Source organism: Penicillium pulvis, assembly GCF_028828015.1.
Source record: "Penicillium pulvis strain IBT 33274 chromosome Unknown contig_23_segment0_segment0, whole genome shotgun sequence".
NCBI classification, from domain to species: domain Eukaryota; kingdom Fungi; phylum Ascomycota; class Eurotiomycetes; order Eurotiales; family Aspergillaceae; genus Penicillium; species Penicillium pulvis.
Genome location: NW_026643075.1, coordinates 3,790,974 through 3,805,158, shown reverse-complemented (window position 1 = coordinate 3,805,158; position 14,185 = coordinate 3,790,974). Strand labels below are relative to the sequence as shown.

The 14,185-nt window shown below is 51.4% G+C and overlaps 4 protein-coding genes across 4 annotated transcripts; 3 read left to right on the top strand and 1 right to left on the bottom strand.

Annotated features, from left to right (window-relative positions):
• Nucleotides 1–1,513: 1,513 nt before the first annotated feature.
• On the top strand, nucleotides 1,514–2,407 carry N7503_005705 (uncharacterized protein; the record flags this gene model as incomplete). Its single annotated transcript, XM_057065252.1, has 1 exon — nucleotides 1,514–2,407. The coding sequence occupies one exon, from the start codon at nucleotides 1,514–1,516 to the stop codon at nucleotides 2,405–2,407; it is 894 nt and encodes a 297-aa protein (XP_056922995.1).
• Nucleotides 2,408–3,441: 1,034 nt separating this feature from the next.
• N7503_005704 (DnaJ and TPR domain protein) lies at nucleotides 3,442–5,602 on the top strand (the record flags this gene model as incomplete). The annotated part of the gene is made up of 3 exons (XM_057065251.1): nucleotides 3,442–3,988; nucleotides 4,097–5,258; nucleotides 5,314–5,602. The coding sequence occupies 3 exons, from the start codon at nucleotides 3,442–3,444 to the stop codon at nucleotides 5,600–5,602; spliced, it is 1,998 nt and encodes a 665-aa protein (XP_056922994.1).
• Nucleotides 5,603–6,642: 1,040 nt separating this feature from the next.
• N7503_005703 (uncharacterized protein) lies at nucleotides 6,643–8,850 on the bottom strand (the record flags this gene model as incomplete). The annotated part of the gene is made up of 1 exon (XM_057065250.1): nucleotides 6,643–8,850. One exon carries the CDS (start codon nucleotides 8,848–8,850, stop codon nucleotides 6,643–6,645), a length of 2,208 nt encoding a protein of 735 aa, XP_056922993.1.
• Nucleotides 8,851–10,757: 1,907 nt separating this feature from the next.
• N7503_005702 (putative serine/threonine protein kinase) lies at nucleotides 10,758–13,904 on the top strand (the record flags this gene model as incomplete). Its single annotated transcript, XM_057065249.1, has 3 exons — nucleotides 10,758–11,664; nucleotides 11,718–11,815; nucleotides 11,868–13,904. The coding sequence occupies 3 exons, from the start codon at nucleotides 10,758–10,760 to the stop codon at nucleotides 13,902–13,904; spliced, it is 3,042 nt and encodes a 1,013-aa protein (XP_056922992.1).
• Nucleotides 13,905–14,185: the final 281 nt, after the last annotated feature.

The following is a 14,185-nucleotide window of genomic DNA, read 5'->3' as shown; positions in this document are numbered from 1 at the left end:
CGTTTTTCGATTTGAGGTGGAAAAAGGTCTGTTGGGTTGTAGGATGATCGCGGATGGGGCATGGAACGTGGACTAGTGTTCTTAGTATCTTCCTTAAACCCTTCTAGGGCACTGGGCTGACCAGGTGGCTTGCATAGTCAAATAATGGTGGACATCAAATCTACTCCAGGTTCTGTCTCGATGTCTAATCTAAGCTTGGTACCTTTGTACACATGGGAATAAGCTGATGGTTTTACATTGCGATCTACCGTCCACGGACCTGAGTTGATCCTGCGATTATATAAATCCAAAGCTGGGTCTAAGTAAACAATGTCAAATTCCTGATAGGGTCAGGAAATGAAGGAATGAAATACACGTCATCTTTGTGCTGGTAATTTGTTATCCACAATAACAGTTTGAACTAAGCACATAGTCATTGGGTACGGTACGGAGCCCCCGATGGCATCTTCGAAGTTGGGGACGAGCGGAAATTTTTATACATTTCCGGTACTCTGATTGGTGAGCCAAAAATAGGTTGCCCCACCTCCTTCGACTCTAGTGGCTTACTGTGCCCGCTTCCAAGATTGAACTCTACTTTCCAGCATAGGTTATGCGCGACTATGAAGTACGGAATACGATGCTTTCGGAGGTTTAGCTTAGTCTGGCACTCAGTACCACGGAGTTCCCGAAATTATTGTGCGAAAATAAAACAAGCCAGAGTCGAATGGCACAGGGTCGATAATATCTACATTCTACAGTATTGAGATCACGGTGGCCCCTTTAGGGCTGTGCTAATCACTGGGGCTAGGAGATCCAAAATCCGCGGGCCAATTTCAGATATTCTCGGGATTTCATCATCTTGTTGTCTCGCTTGTTGGGAGATTTGAAATAGCTTGCACCAAGGATCGAGGCTAGGGAATAGTGTTGTCCAAATCTCCACCACGGAAACCGTCAAAGCGTCCAACAAAATAAAAACAATGGTAGAATCGAGAGAATTGGATCAGATCAGAACACTGGGTTGACTGTTGGACCCCAAGGCTGACAGGCGCTGCATACTCGACTCTATTATCGGATATAACAACACCATTTTGGGGCATCGACGCCTTATTATGTGGCGGTGAATCTATGCTAACAAAGGATCCTACGGTTCCTTTTTCACCACGGGAAGAGAGGGGTTCATAGGCCCGCTTATCCAGGATCACACCTAAGGAACTAAGGATCGGCCCCGGTGGAAAATCGACTCTCCCAACTAATTCATATAAAGAAATCTCTTATCCCCCCTGATTGAAACATCATTTAAGGCTATATCTTTGCCCGGGGAATTTGCCTTCGAGTGACCTATATAACGAACGTTCTGCCGGGTACTCTCATTAGGTTTCAGGGTCCAAGTTTCAAGATTTAAACCTTGACTTGGCCCTTTCCGACACTCCACGTTTTACCTGTCAAGGCCCTCTTCTCTTCGTGCCTGAAGTCACCAGAATCTGCTTGCCATTTCAGGTATTATAAATATACCCATCTGGCTGAGTTCTACAACATGCCCTTCTGTGCTCTCCTCCAGAGATGCCCACTCGGGGTTCAAAAGGTTCTGGCCCGGCCCGGCCCTCCTATGATGGACTTGTCCTCACTAGATGGCCCACCTATCTTTGACCCAGGGAATACCATCACATCAGGCCCCATAGATTTCTCGTCCTTGGATGGAGGTCCCGTCATCGCCGACTCGGTAGCTTATCTCCCCCCAAATCCTACCGTTCCTTGTATCCAGAGACCACCCACTCCACAGACCGACGCCCAGTATCACTTGCTTTCAAAGCCTCTTCCCCCAAGGCCAGCCTCTACAGATTCTTCGCCATCACGTCAACGACACAGGGTCATCAGACGACAAGCCAGCCTGGATGGCGACAGTTCAGCCGACAACGACAACACCAATCTCAGACGTGCCCCTGCTAGACGAGGCCGAGTGAGCCCTGATGAAGAGATGCAATCAGCAGACGAGGACATCGACGATAATCGTTCCCGCTCGAGCCTTCAAATATGGACAACTCCGACCGCCCCTCAACCCAGACGATCACACACCTGTGATCCTCTTGTTTGGTTAGAGGAAGAAGGCTTGTGGGAGATCCCTAGTCGCTGGCCACCACGGGCGCCTATCCCATCTCAACGCAGTCAACGAAGTGGCAGTCGACGCAGCCGCAGTCGATCGTCTGCTTCGACCGCCTTCAGTGCCATTCCGGATGGATGGCCTATGCACATGCACCATGGATGGCCGCCAAACCAATTCGACACTGTTCGGGTCCATATTGACAGCGCGCTAGGCGAATCGCCTCCATCATACGACAGCCATGCTTTCAGTCCAACTTACGTGATGCGAATGCAAGATGGGCCGTTGTTAGGATGGACCCGTCGCGTGCCCCATGTCTCGGCTCTATGACGACGCCAACTGATGGTCCTTTCACACGGCTGTCTCTAGCTCCTCCTTAACTGGAGCAGGATTGAGACATGATCTCAAAAAAACTCCAAAAGCGAACTGGTTCTACATCGGTAGAACATACAACAATACGATAGCATGCCTGGGCGATGAGGCACCGAATTGATACCCCCTCGCTCGTTTCCCCACCGGCTGGCCCGTCGGGTCATACGGGGACGATCTTGTTTTGATTTTTTTTTTCTTTTTTCCCGGGATTCGAATTGAGGTTTCCTGTATAATTATGGCGGGTTTCAAGATGTATATGCCGCTACGAAATGAACATATTATAACACTTCCTTATTCCACTTTTCCCCTCTTTCTTCGTACTTCTGCATTATTAAGGGGGGAGGGGCAATACGCACACTGGTCCAAGTGTTGGCGTGCTGCCATTAGCAACTGCATATCGGATCCACATCCTCCACCGCTCCGTATACGTTAAACCTCGAAATGGCGCGTACATGAGCAAAAGGACCAAAGAGATCACAGAAGAGGCTGGGGATCAGATCAATTCTTATCGAAACTTCTCGAATCTTGAATTTCTCTCACATTGGTCCGGCTCGTCATCCTGCGGCCGGGGAGGATTTAGTGACATGCCTGTCTCCAGTATTCTTGCGCGCTAACACAGACCAGCAGCTCACACCAGCCTCTGGAATAATTTGTGGGAGTCCACCAGTAGTAATCAGTAGACAAGTAGATATAATTGAAAAAAGGCGTTCGATTTTTATCCAGTTTTCTTCTCTCTCTTTCTACATTATTCCTACTATTTATTTCCCTCTACCCGAGACCTTTGTTCCCACATCGGTCTACATTAACATCTTTCCTCAACCCCTGAAGAATGACTTGAACTTGTACTCGATATGATTAAAGCAAGTTCATGATAACATTTGGCGGAAGAGACCGTGGTTGAAACCAGTCAGTTGAACCCTCCGATTCGGCGCTTCTACCGCCTTCGTCGTCCTTCGATTCCATAAGAAAAAAAAAAAATCCCTTTCCCCCCAATGGTCCAACTCGCCCACATCTTCAAAAAGGATAAGGATAAGGAGAAAGAGAGCAAAGACTCTGAATCAAAACCAAAAACGAAATCCAAGGACGAACCCGATAGTCCCGCTTCGTCACCCCGAGCGTCCTTCTCCACCTCCAAACCCTCCAAACCTCATCCCGCTAAATCCCCCTCTAAATCTTCCTCCAAGTCGCCCACCAAGAACCGATTCTCGCACAGTCGGTCTTCTTCCACTTCCACTCCCCTCAAATTCGGCACTCGGTCTTCTAAAGACCAGGACTCTCACCCACTTAACCTACCCCCCGACGAGCTGCGCCGTCGTCTGTCCGCTATGGCGGCCACTCGGGATGACCAGCGGAGCTCCATGGACATTGATCCTCAGGAAGCCCAGCAGAAGAACGGTGTGAACACTCAAGAGCGCAGTCCTACCCCACCTCCGCACCGCTCAAACTCCGATGCGGGCGAGGCAGACTCGTTCAAGCTGGCTGGCAACAAATTTTTCAAGGATGGCAATTACGCTCGTGCTATCGAGGAGTACAACAAGGGTAAGTCCTCACACCCGAGACGTCGACATGTCGATTTCCATCCAATCTCCATCTATGGGATATGTCAACTTGTGAAACACTAGTTTGCTAAACCTTATTTTTTTGCAGCTATCGAAATCAACCCCAACTCGTCCGCTTACCTGTCCAACCGCGCTGCGGCCCACATGTCGGCAAAGCAATTCCTGAACGCCCTTGAGGACATTGAACGCGCGAACGAGCTCGACCCCACCAATGCGAAGATTGTGCACCGATGGGCTAAAATTTTGACAAACCTGGGTCGCCCCGCCGAGGCGCTCGAGGTCTTGTCTCGTGTGGAACCAGCTGCGACCGCGACCGACCGGGCCCCCGCCGAGAAGATGTTGAAATTCGTCCGCCAGGCCGAGGAGACTCTTGCCGAGGACCGCGGTGGATCGATGGCGATTTTCTGTCTCGATCAGGCCCGCCAGGGTCTCGGACTGGGCGTGAAGGAGCCACGCAAGTGGACTCTTCTGACTGCTGAGGCGCAGTTGAAGATGAACAACAGCAACTCGCTGGGTAAGGCGCAGGATCTGGCCATCGGATTGCTGCGCGATAACAGCCAGGACCCCGATGCGATGATGATTCGGGCGCGTGCATTCTACGCCTCCGGTGAGACGGAACAAGCGCTGAAGCTGTTGAAGATGTGTCTTGGGCTGGACCCGGATATGAAGGCGGCGATCAAGTTGTTGCGCATGGTGCAGAAGTTGAGCCGCACAAAGGAGGAGGGTAATGCTGCTTTCAAGGCTAAGGATTACCGTCGTGCTATTGAACTCTGGACTCAGGCTCTTGAGGTGGATCCTACCAACAAGGATATGAACTCGAAGATCCTGCAGAACCGTGCTCAGGCTTATATCAACCTGAAGGAGCACGATGCCGCTATCGAAGACTGCACTGAGGCCCTGCGTCTGGATCCTGATTACCTTAAGGCTTTGAAGATGCGTGCCAAGGCTTACGGTGGCGCTGAGAAGTGGGAGGAGGCTGCTCGCGACTACAAGAGCGTTGCTGAGAAGAACCCATCTGAGAAGGGTATCGGAGAGGATATTCGTCGGGCTGAGTTCGAGCTGAAGAAGTCCCAGCGCAAGGATTACTATAAGATCTTGGGAGTTGGCAAGGATGCCAGTGAGAACGAGATTAAGAAGGCCTACCGCAAGATGGCTATTCAGTACCACCCCGACAAGAACCGCGACGGCGAGCAGGGCGATGAGAAGTTTAAGGAGATTGGTGAGGCCTACGAGTGTCTGATGGACTCTCAGTAAGTGTTTACTCGTATATCACAATTTTAACACAAACGCTAACATCTACTTCAGGAAGCGTGCTGCTTATGACAACGGTGATGACCTGATGGACCCTGCTGATATGTTCGGCGGCGGTGGCTTCGGCGGCATGGGAGGAGGCATGGGTGGCATGGGCGGTATGGGTGGAATGGGAGGTATGGGCGGTATGGGCGGCATGAACGGCTCCCATATCAACATCGACCCGAACATCCTGTTCAACATGATGAACGGCGGTGGCGGTGGCGGTTTCGCCTCTGCTGGTGGCCACCCATTCGGCGGTGGTCAGTCTCGCGGTGGATTCCCTGGCGGGTTCTCCTTCTAAACATGAACCTCCCACCCCTATCGATACGACCCCCCTACAATTCCATGCCCAGGGATAAAAGCCTCGGCTTATCCAAATCATCTTTGGGATAAAATATTCAGTTGTCACCACTGGTCATTACAACTCGATATCCCAGGTTATTGGATCCCGACACCAATAAGGCTGTTCCTGGATTCCATTATCCATGTTTAAGACGAGAAGACGATATCCATCTGTTGTTGATGAAAGGCACTTGCCTCATTCTCCCTATACTTTGACGCTTTCCGAAGCAAAATGATTCCCAACGATAGACACCTGTTTTCTACTTTACTTTTATCTATCGTTCTCTTGTTTTCTCTCCATTTTTCTACTTTTTTGTCATCTGATCCGAGCTGTTTGTGTACATGAATGAGGGGAATGAATAAATGACCGTGGTGCATCGTTCTGGACTGTTCAGTTCACCGGGCTGCGATACATCAAACATCATTCGTGGAGTTTTGTTTTTAATCTACTTTATTCATCTGGGTGTTACTCATGAATGAACTGAGGGTTTCTGGCATTTGACTGGCTTGGGTTCTTTTCCATTGATACTATAGGAATAGACAGTGAAGCCCTAAACTGGCAGAATCACGATACCAGTGTGTCACCTTCTCCTCCTCTACGTATACTACTAGACACGAATGAAGAAATATGTAAATATAAGAGCGACATCACTGATTCACTTTAATGGTGCTATATACGTTCCCAATCAACTTCATCCACATGCTGGTCAACTGTACTAGAGATTAAAAACAAAAAACATAAGGCATAAGGCATAAATCAAAAATGGGGGGGAATCTCAAAACTTTGTGTGGAAGGCATAGCCAAGAGCGAATGAATGTACCAGAGAAGAGTATGCAGCAAACTCCGCCGCTAATGAGAAAGAAAGTGCAGGGATAACGGCGTAAAGACGAAAAAAGATAACCAACCGCTAAAACAGGGGGAAGATGTGATCCAGTATGGCTTAGCTACCCAATTGTAGATGGTTGTAGGAGAAAATGCCATTGTAGATAGTTTCAGTCTTAGACGTATCCAAGGCCGCCGAGAACGCTCTTGCGGTCTGAGATGGACAGAGCGGTGACACCTAGGTTACGGACAAGAGCTCCAGCACGGAGACGCTGGAGGCCAATGGCGACCTTCCAGGCTTCAGTGTCCTGCAGCACGAAAACGTATCGTTTCCCTTCTTGATCGCGTACACTGGCGCGAAGAACGTGGAGACCACGGAACTCGGACTGGGGAGCACGTGCCTCGTTGTTTCCATTGGCATTGGCGCTGCGAGCGAAACATGCACTTGGAGATGCTAGGCGACATGTATTCTTGCAGACCTTGAGCAGGTTGTTAAGGAAGGCATCGGACTCTTCGCTGGTGGGTACCGAGTGGGCACCGCCGCGACGGAAGGAGAAGGGATTACTGGAGCCTGGCTTAGCGGGTGGTGCGCCCATTTGGGGACACCACACCTCTGTCAGCTTTAGAGTCCAGGCCTTTACGTCCCATTCACGCTGACCAACTCCTCGAAGGTCGTCATCGACGAAGAGCCCCTCGGTTGTGATGCGCAGCACGAGGCCGTCCGTTACCATGCCCTGACCCGAGACAAGTTGAGAAACTGGGGTCTTCATAAAGGCGTTGTTGAATTGGTAAACTCCTTGAATCACGATCTTGTCAGGATCCTTGGTGGAGTATGCGCTGCGAGTTGATGGTGGAGGTGTTGTCCGAGCTGTTGAGTGAGATGGCGCATATGATGATTCGGAGTATGCAGAAGACCCAGATGCACCACCGTACGGCCGTCGTGGACGATCGTAGGGTCGAAATGAATAGGCATCGTCTTCCTCCACGGTGGTCCTGGCAGTTGGGAAAGGTGGTCGTTTCGTGGGGGAAGGTGTTCGAGGAGCACTGGTAGCACTCGCAGGAGCAGCAGGTTTGCTGTCTGCTGCCTTCTCTTTAGCCTCCTGGGCTTTTTTCTCGGCATATCTCTTCGCGGCAGCTTCTTTGAGAGCAGCGAATTTGGCCATGGCCTCCTTTTGAGCGGCTGCCTTAGCTGCAGCCTCTTTCTCGGCAGCCTCTTTGGCAGCTCTTTCTTTTGCCTCTCTCGCCAGCCGGTCGGTTGTTGCCTTTGCTTCGGCAGTGAGCCTTTCGGCCTCAGCCTTGGCTTCAGCAGCCTCTTTTTCATGCTTTGCGCGCGCCTCGGCGGCTTCTTTCTCTAAGCGTTCGCGAGCTTCTTTCTCCGCAGCTGCCTTGGCGGCTGCCATCTCTCGTTCAAGCTGTTCGCGGCGCTCCTTCAATTCTTTTTCCATAGCCTCGCGCTCTGCTGCTCTTTGCTTCTCCTTGGCCTCTTGTTCTCGCTTGCGCTTGAACTCATCCATCTTTCGGCGCAGATCCTCTTTGCGCTTGGCCTCTTCACGCTCGCGCTCTTTTTCGGCTCTCTGCTTCTCCTTCTCCCTCTCCTCCCTTTCCCTTTCTTTTTGTCTTTCCCTTTCTTTCTCCCTCTCCCTCTCCCTCTCCTTCTCCTTCTCCTTCTCCTGCTCTCTTTCTTTCCTCTCCCTTTCCCTCTCTTTTTCTCTCTCCTCTCTCTCTCTTTCCTTCTGTCTTTCGCGTTCCCTTTCCTTTTCCTTCTCTTCTTCTGGATTTGGAGGGGGATCCGCGTTACTTTGGTTTTGATTGCCGGTGTACTGATTGCCCGGCTTCGGTCCTCCATAGTTTCCACTATATCGCTGTCGCTGTTGTCCCGATCCGGGGTTATACTGCTGCTGTCCACTATGATTCTGCTGCCCATTGCCTTGATTGGCATTGGACTGACTGTTGGCGTTGGACCCACCAGTTCCAGGGCCTCCAGGGGAGCCTCCGCCCTTTCCTCCAAAGAAGCCGTCCATCTGCGACTGCGATAATCCGGCCACCCAGCCGGCAATACCTACTCCAAAAGCCACCACAATCATTGCCATGGTACTATGTCCACTGCCGTTAGAGGAGACAGCAGCAATGTACCAAGTTTTGACCGCCGGTGAAATTAAAGACCAGGCTATGACCAATAGCATTGTACTTGCGGCACCTGCGAAGAAGCTGTTGCGATTGGTTTGCAAGGATGGGAGATAAAGGAAGCCGGAGCCGGAGGAGTGTGGGGGGATGACGAAGATATCGTAGTTCCCATCTGGCAAGTCGGAAGCTTTGCGGTATTCGCCTTCGGTGGTATGAGGGTTCTCGCCATGGGGCGGCGGAGGGGGTGGTGGTCCATCCATGACAGGATTCGCGCTTCAGTATATAGTTGCGATCGATCCAAAGTTGCGACTGATTCGAGAGTCGGCGCTCGAGGCAAAGTAGATATCCAAAAATTTTCGTACACTGCGCCGTTTCCTATTACCCCGCCTGTAGCAAACCAGTGCCTGGCGCCTCTCGTCGATTCAAATGACCTGGCTAGTCTTTATTTGGACAGGTTCTCAGCGCAAATGTGAGTCGATGGCCAGGTCATGTTCGTTGAGAAAGTAATCTGCACTGAGGCCCTAGGCCACTCAGTGCGCAGGAAGCCTTGTCAGATAGGAGGGGGTTTTCGAAAATAAAGATATATAATTCAAGGACCAAGAAAACAACAATTTCAGGGTCCGGATGGTGGAACCAGGAAAATGTATGGAGAGTCGCAAGAGGAGGAAGGACCGGAAGTGTTGCTATGGGGGTGACGGTTTGTTTAGGAGAAAGTGGGAGCCGCTAACGATCGGCGGCTCCATGCAGCGAAGACGTGGCCATCACACAGAAACAAGGGCGCGTTTGTCCCGATGTCACATTAGTCGATATCTTATCGAATGAATGTTTACGGGAAATTCGATATCTTTTTTTCATTGAAATGTTGAATTCTTTACAAGCCACGCGAGGGCAAGTCTGCCGTTGACTGGACAGATTGGACCCAGTGGCACAGCATCTAGGGATACCAGTTCGGTCTAAGCCCTGCTTGATTCATTCTTTCGGTCTCGATGTAATATTTTGACAGATGAGTATTCTCCCACAATCATTCAAGATTCTAGTCACCCCGAGAATTGCACAGCTCTCAATCTCCTCCATGATTCGAGATAAAGAGTGCAAATTGATGGCCTAAAGTGTTTGTTTTGGTTTTGCCACATCGGGGATAGTGTAAACCGCTTACCTTAGCCGATCATCTAGCCTCAGGCAGATCATGCGCCACGCTTTGAGTATAGTTTATCTTCCTACTGAAGTCTATTCGTTGCTGTCTCGCTATGACGAGTGTTTGAGTCGAAAAACAGATCTGCTCATGTCATATTTACTGAAGATATAAAATCACGGAAGAAAAATGGGTTCAGGCAATGCGAGACACGAACTATAGATATGCCTTTCCTGCAGTCATTTGGGGGCGGGAACCCCAGGGGTTGACTGGAAACCGTGTCGACTTTGCGGTCAAGTGTTGGGGCACTAATAGCCCGCATAGTGGGTCCATCATGACGGGGGACTCGAGACATACAGTCAGGACGGTGGAAGAAACCAATAAAAACACAAGTTGTAGACAGGAGCCTGGACTGGCAGTGATCTTGACAAGCTGGACTTATATAGGATGCCTAGGTATTGTTGTATTAGTATGTGTCTGCAGGGAGATTATCAGCCACCGCATCATGCCCACCAAGCGCGGAGGAATGCCCCATGATCGGGGCAGGCGGTATGGAACCCTGATCAAGACAATCCAGTTCGAGTCACGGTGCACTGGTCATGACAGTCGACTCTATCATATATCATAAAAAGAGAGAAAGAAGAAAGAAAAAGCGAAGATCCTGACAGAAATTGCTGATCTACAGAAGTTCATTATATACTGTAGTTGTGGTTAAGTATGCAAACCTGCAAACCGCAAGGAGACAGGAACCGCAACGTGACCCGCACCCGATGATTGGATCGTATTCCCCGACTTTCCATCCATTCCCTCCTCTGCATAATCTCCCCGTCTAAACGTTGAGACGAGGCTCTGAGTTTTTGGCTTTTTACCTGCTCGTGGTAGTCAGGCACTACCCCGGTTGTTTCTTCTTCCCCCCGCCAGCTTGTCCTCTTCGCCCCCAGGCATCTATCCCTCTCCGTCTCCTATGCTGCGTCGATAGTCCGAACGACCTCGTCTGCCCTCCTGCCCCTCAAGGGCAATCCCCCCTCCAATACCATGTCCTCCTTTCAATCCTCTCCCCAGCCCCACCAGGGAAATGCAGCGCCGTCACGCCAATTCGCTGCGTATAACCCGGTCGCGGTCGCTACAGCTCCCGCGGGGACTTTCCTCCCCGGGACTAAAGTCCAGGTGGGCAGCCACCGCGTGGTGGTAGAGAAGTACCTATCTGAAGGTGGCTTTGCTCACGTTTACGTTGTGCGACCTCCGAAACCCATCGATGGCGCGGAGACCGCGGTGCTGAAGCGCGTCGCTGTGCCAGACAAGTCGGCTCTGGCAAACATGCGCACCGAGGTGGAGACGATGAAGAAGCTCAAGGGCCACCGGCATATCGTGAAATACATTGATTCGCATGCATCTCAGCTGCGTGGGGGCGGGTATGAGGTGTTTCTGCTCATGGAGTACTGCGGGGGTGGCGGTCTGATTGACTTCATGAATACCCGCCTGCAGAACCGGTTGACAGAGCCGGAGATCATCAAGATCTTCTCAGATGTGGCCGAAGGTGTGGCCTGCATGCACTACCTCAAACCGCCTCTGCTTCATCGCGACCTCAAAGTAGAGAATGTCTTGATCTCGCGAACTGGAGGCTCGCTTTGCTATAAACTGTGCGACTTTGGATCCTCGGCTCCTCCTCGGCCTGCTGCTACATCCGCTGCGGAGGGTCGATTGATTGAGGATGACGTGCAGCGACACACGACTCTGCAGTACCGAAGCCCGGAGATGATTGACGTCTATCGGAAGCAGCCCATTGATGAGAAGAGCGATATCTGGGCTCTTGGTGTGTTCTTGTACAAATTATGTTACTATACAACCCCCTTCGAAGAAGTTGGCCAAATGGCCATTCTGAACGCCACTTTCAAGTACCCCGCATACCCTCAGTTCTCAGATCGGTTAAAGCTGTTCATTGGTGAGTTTGATCCTTAAAACGCCTGAAGCAGGGCTTATGACTAATTTCAACAGCATCGATGCTCAAGGAGCTCCCCTCCAAGCGCCCGAACATCTACGAAGTGGTGAAGGAAGTGTGTAAGATGCAAGGAAAAGAAGTTCCTATTCGAGATGTTCGTTCCCTATTTTGGTACATCAGTCTGTTTTGAATACTGACACGTCTAGATCTACTCCAACCGATCCGTCTCTGAAGCACGAAAGCACCAGGAGTTGCCTCCTACGCCCGTAGAGGCCCCTGCAGTGGGCGCGAAATTCACGCCTCCTATGCAAGAGACGCAGATCATCCCTGAGATTGCGCCTATGCGACGAGGTCGGCCTGGGAAGCCTCAGTCCCAACATGACTCTGCCAAACCTAGTCCTTCTCCCTACCGCGGTTCCCCCAACACATCGTCTGACCCATTTGCGGCTTTGGATGGCCGGGGGAAGAAGGCTGCGGACGAAGCAGCTAAGCGGTTCCCTTCATTGGAGCAGTTTGACATCCTACACGAAACGGGAGACAAATTTGATTTTGAGCCAACTCCTAAAGAGTCTATCCCTGAGGATGAGGACCTCTCACAGAGACTCACTAATCATTTGGCTGATGAAGCTTTTGCTCGGCGATCTTCCCCTGAACGACAAGAAGTGGCTGCGAGTCGGCAATCACAGGCATCGCCTGTCCGAGCACCCAAGCCTCAAGAAGTTCCTATTCGGCAATCCGCTCCACTGTACCAGCCCACGCCTACGCGACCCGCAATGGTGTCAACGGGTACAATGACATCACCTGCCCAGACTCCTCGTCTTCCAGAAGCGAAGCTGTCCAGTCGCCCAATTTACCGTTTCCCGCCACAAGAGGAGCAACGGCCCGCGAGTCAGCCTTGGTCTCCAGAGGAACAGAAGGCCCCATCGCCCCCCTCCTCGAGTTTAAGACCAGAATCCAGCCCACGATTGTCATCTGACCAACTATCTCACCATTCCAACTCCGCGCGTCCTTCTATGGAGACATTGCGACGAACTTCAACACTAGATGTCAAACAGCCGGCAGCTCGGTCGAGGTCTGCGGTTGGCAAAGCTCGTCCAGTTTCAGTCCAGGGTTCGACCCGATATGATTTGCCCCGCGATCACGAGGCTTCACGCTCGTCCCTAGACCTCTCACGCTATGAGGGCGGCGCGCCAAATCGCCCCTCTCGAGCGGAATTGGACCGAGACTATGACCAGCCCAATATATCGTCGGATATGGACTATCTACGACTTAAAGAGGAGGAAGAGAGCAACCGAAAGCGTGATAAACGTGTCAGCAGTGGAGCTAAGCACAGTAAGCGCAGCAGCTTGTCTACACTATCCTTTTCTGGAAGCAAAAACTTGTTTGCAGGCCGATTTGGTGATGCATTCCGCCGTTTCGAGAGCAGCAATCCGGACAAGCCCACAACTCCATCAGCTGAAGAGTTTCCCTCGCAGCAACAAACTGTCGGCAGCTCAGAAAGTGTAGATTCACCTACCGAAAGTTTCTCGCCGTATCACGACGACCCTCTGGATGACCTGGAACGTGAAGACATCTCCCCGGAAATGCGCCGTGAGCTAGAACGCCGTCGTCTTTCCCAGGAAGAGAAGCGTGTGGCCAATGCTGCAGCTGAATACCGGCGCCGCGTAGCTGAAGACGGAGGTGGCAGAGCTGGCACTGATGGAGCGCGGTCTCGTGTGATTCAGAACAGAGTCCAGACATTGCTCAGTGAGACTCAAAAGCCAGCGGCTGTTCCCAAATCCGCAACTGGCTATGGGAAATACACCGACACCACTGCTTTGCAGGCAAAGCAGGATAACGTACAATCCTCGAATACTGGTACACTGCCCAGTTCCAAAACTTCCGGTCCTGTCTACAGCAGGCATGAAGCAGTTGTCTCAGCTCCGCCAGATCGCCAGGATGGAGCCGCTGCTTCTTCAGGCCTTCCCCAATCTACTGCCTCTTCTACGCCACGCCCCGCGACGACACGCCCACTTGCGCCACCCAAGCCGAAGAATTTGCGTGTCGGAACACAGGAGAGCTCCCGACCAGCCACCAGTACCAGCCAAGACCGCAGTCCATCTTTCCAGCAGTCATCGGCGGGCCCGGGCGGGGAAGACTGGGAAGCCAATTTCAGCCGGCGATTCCCTAGCCTTTCTGGGATAGAAATGGAGACGGAAATCGAGCTCCCTAAGTTCCCGAAGCTGCGGACCCGAGAAGTGTAAAGAGATGTCGATTGATGTGATTTTCGTGTGCACTTTAGCGTGTTCTGCCCGAATTGGGCGTGACTTGGCCTCGGGAATGTATGATCTTGTACGGCGATGCATATATAGACAAGTGACATATTGGACATGACTGGACTATCTGGAGCACTTAAAGAATTTTAATCAGGCACTTTGCTTTAGAACCTGGAGGAATTAGATGAACCATGTTCCGACCTAGCTTTACCTCACTTTACTCCTTGCGTATCGCGATAAAGTTCTCTTATCAGGACCTTCATCCCTCA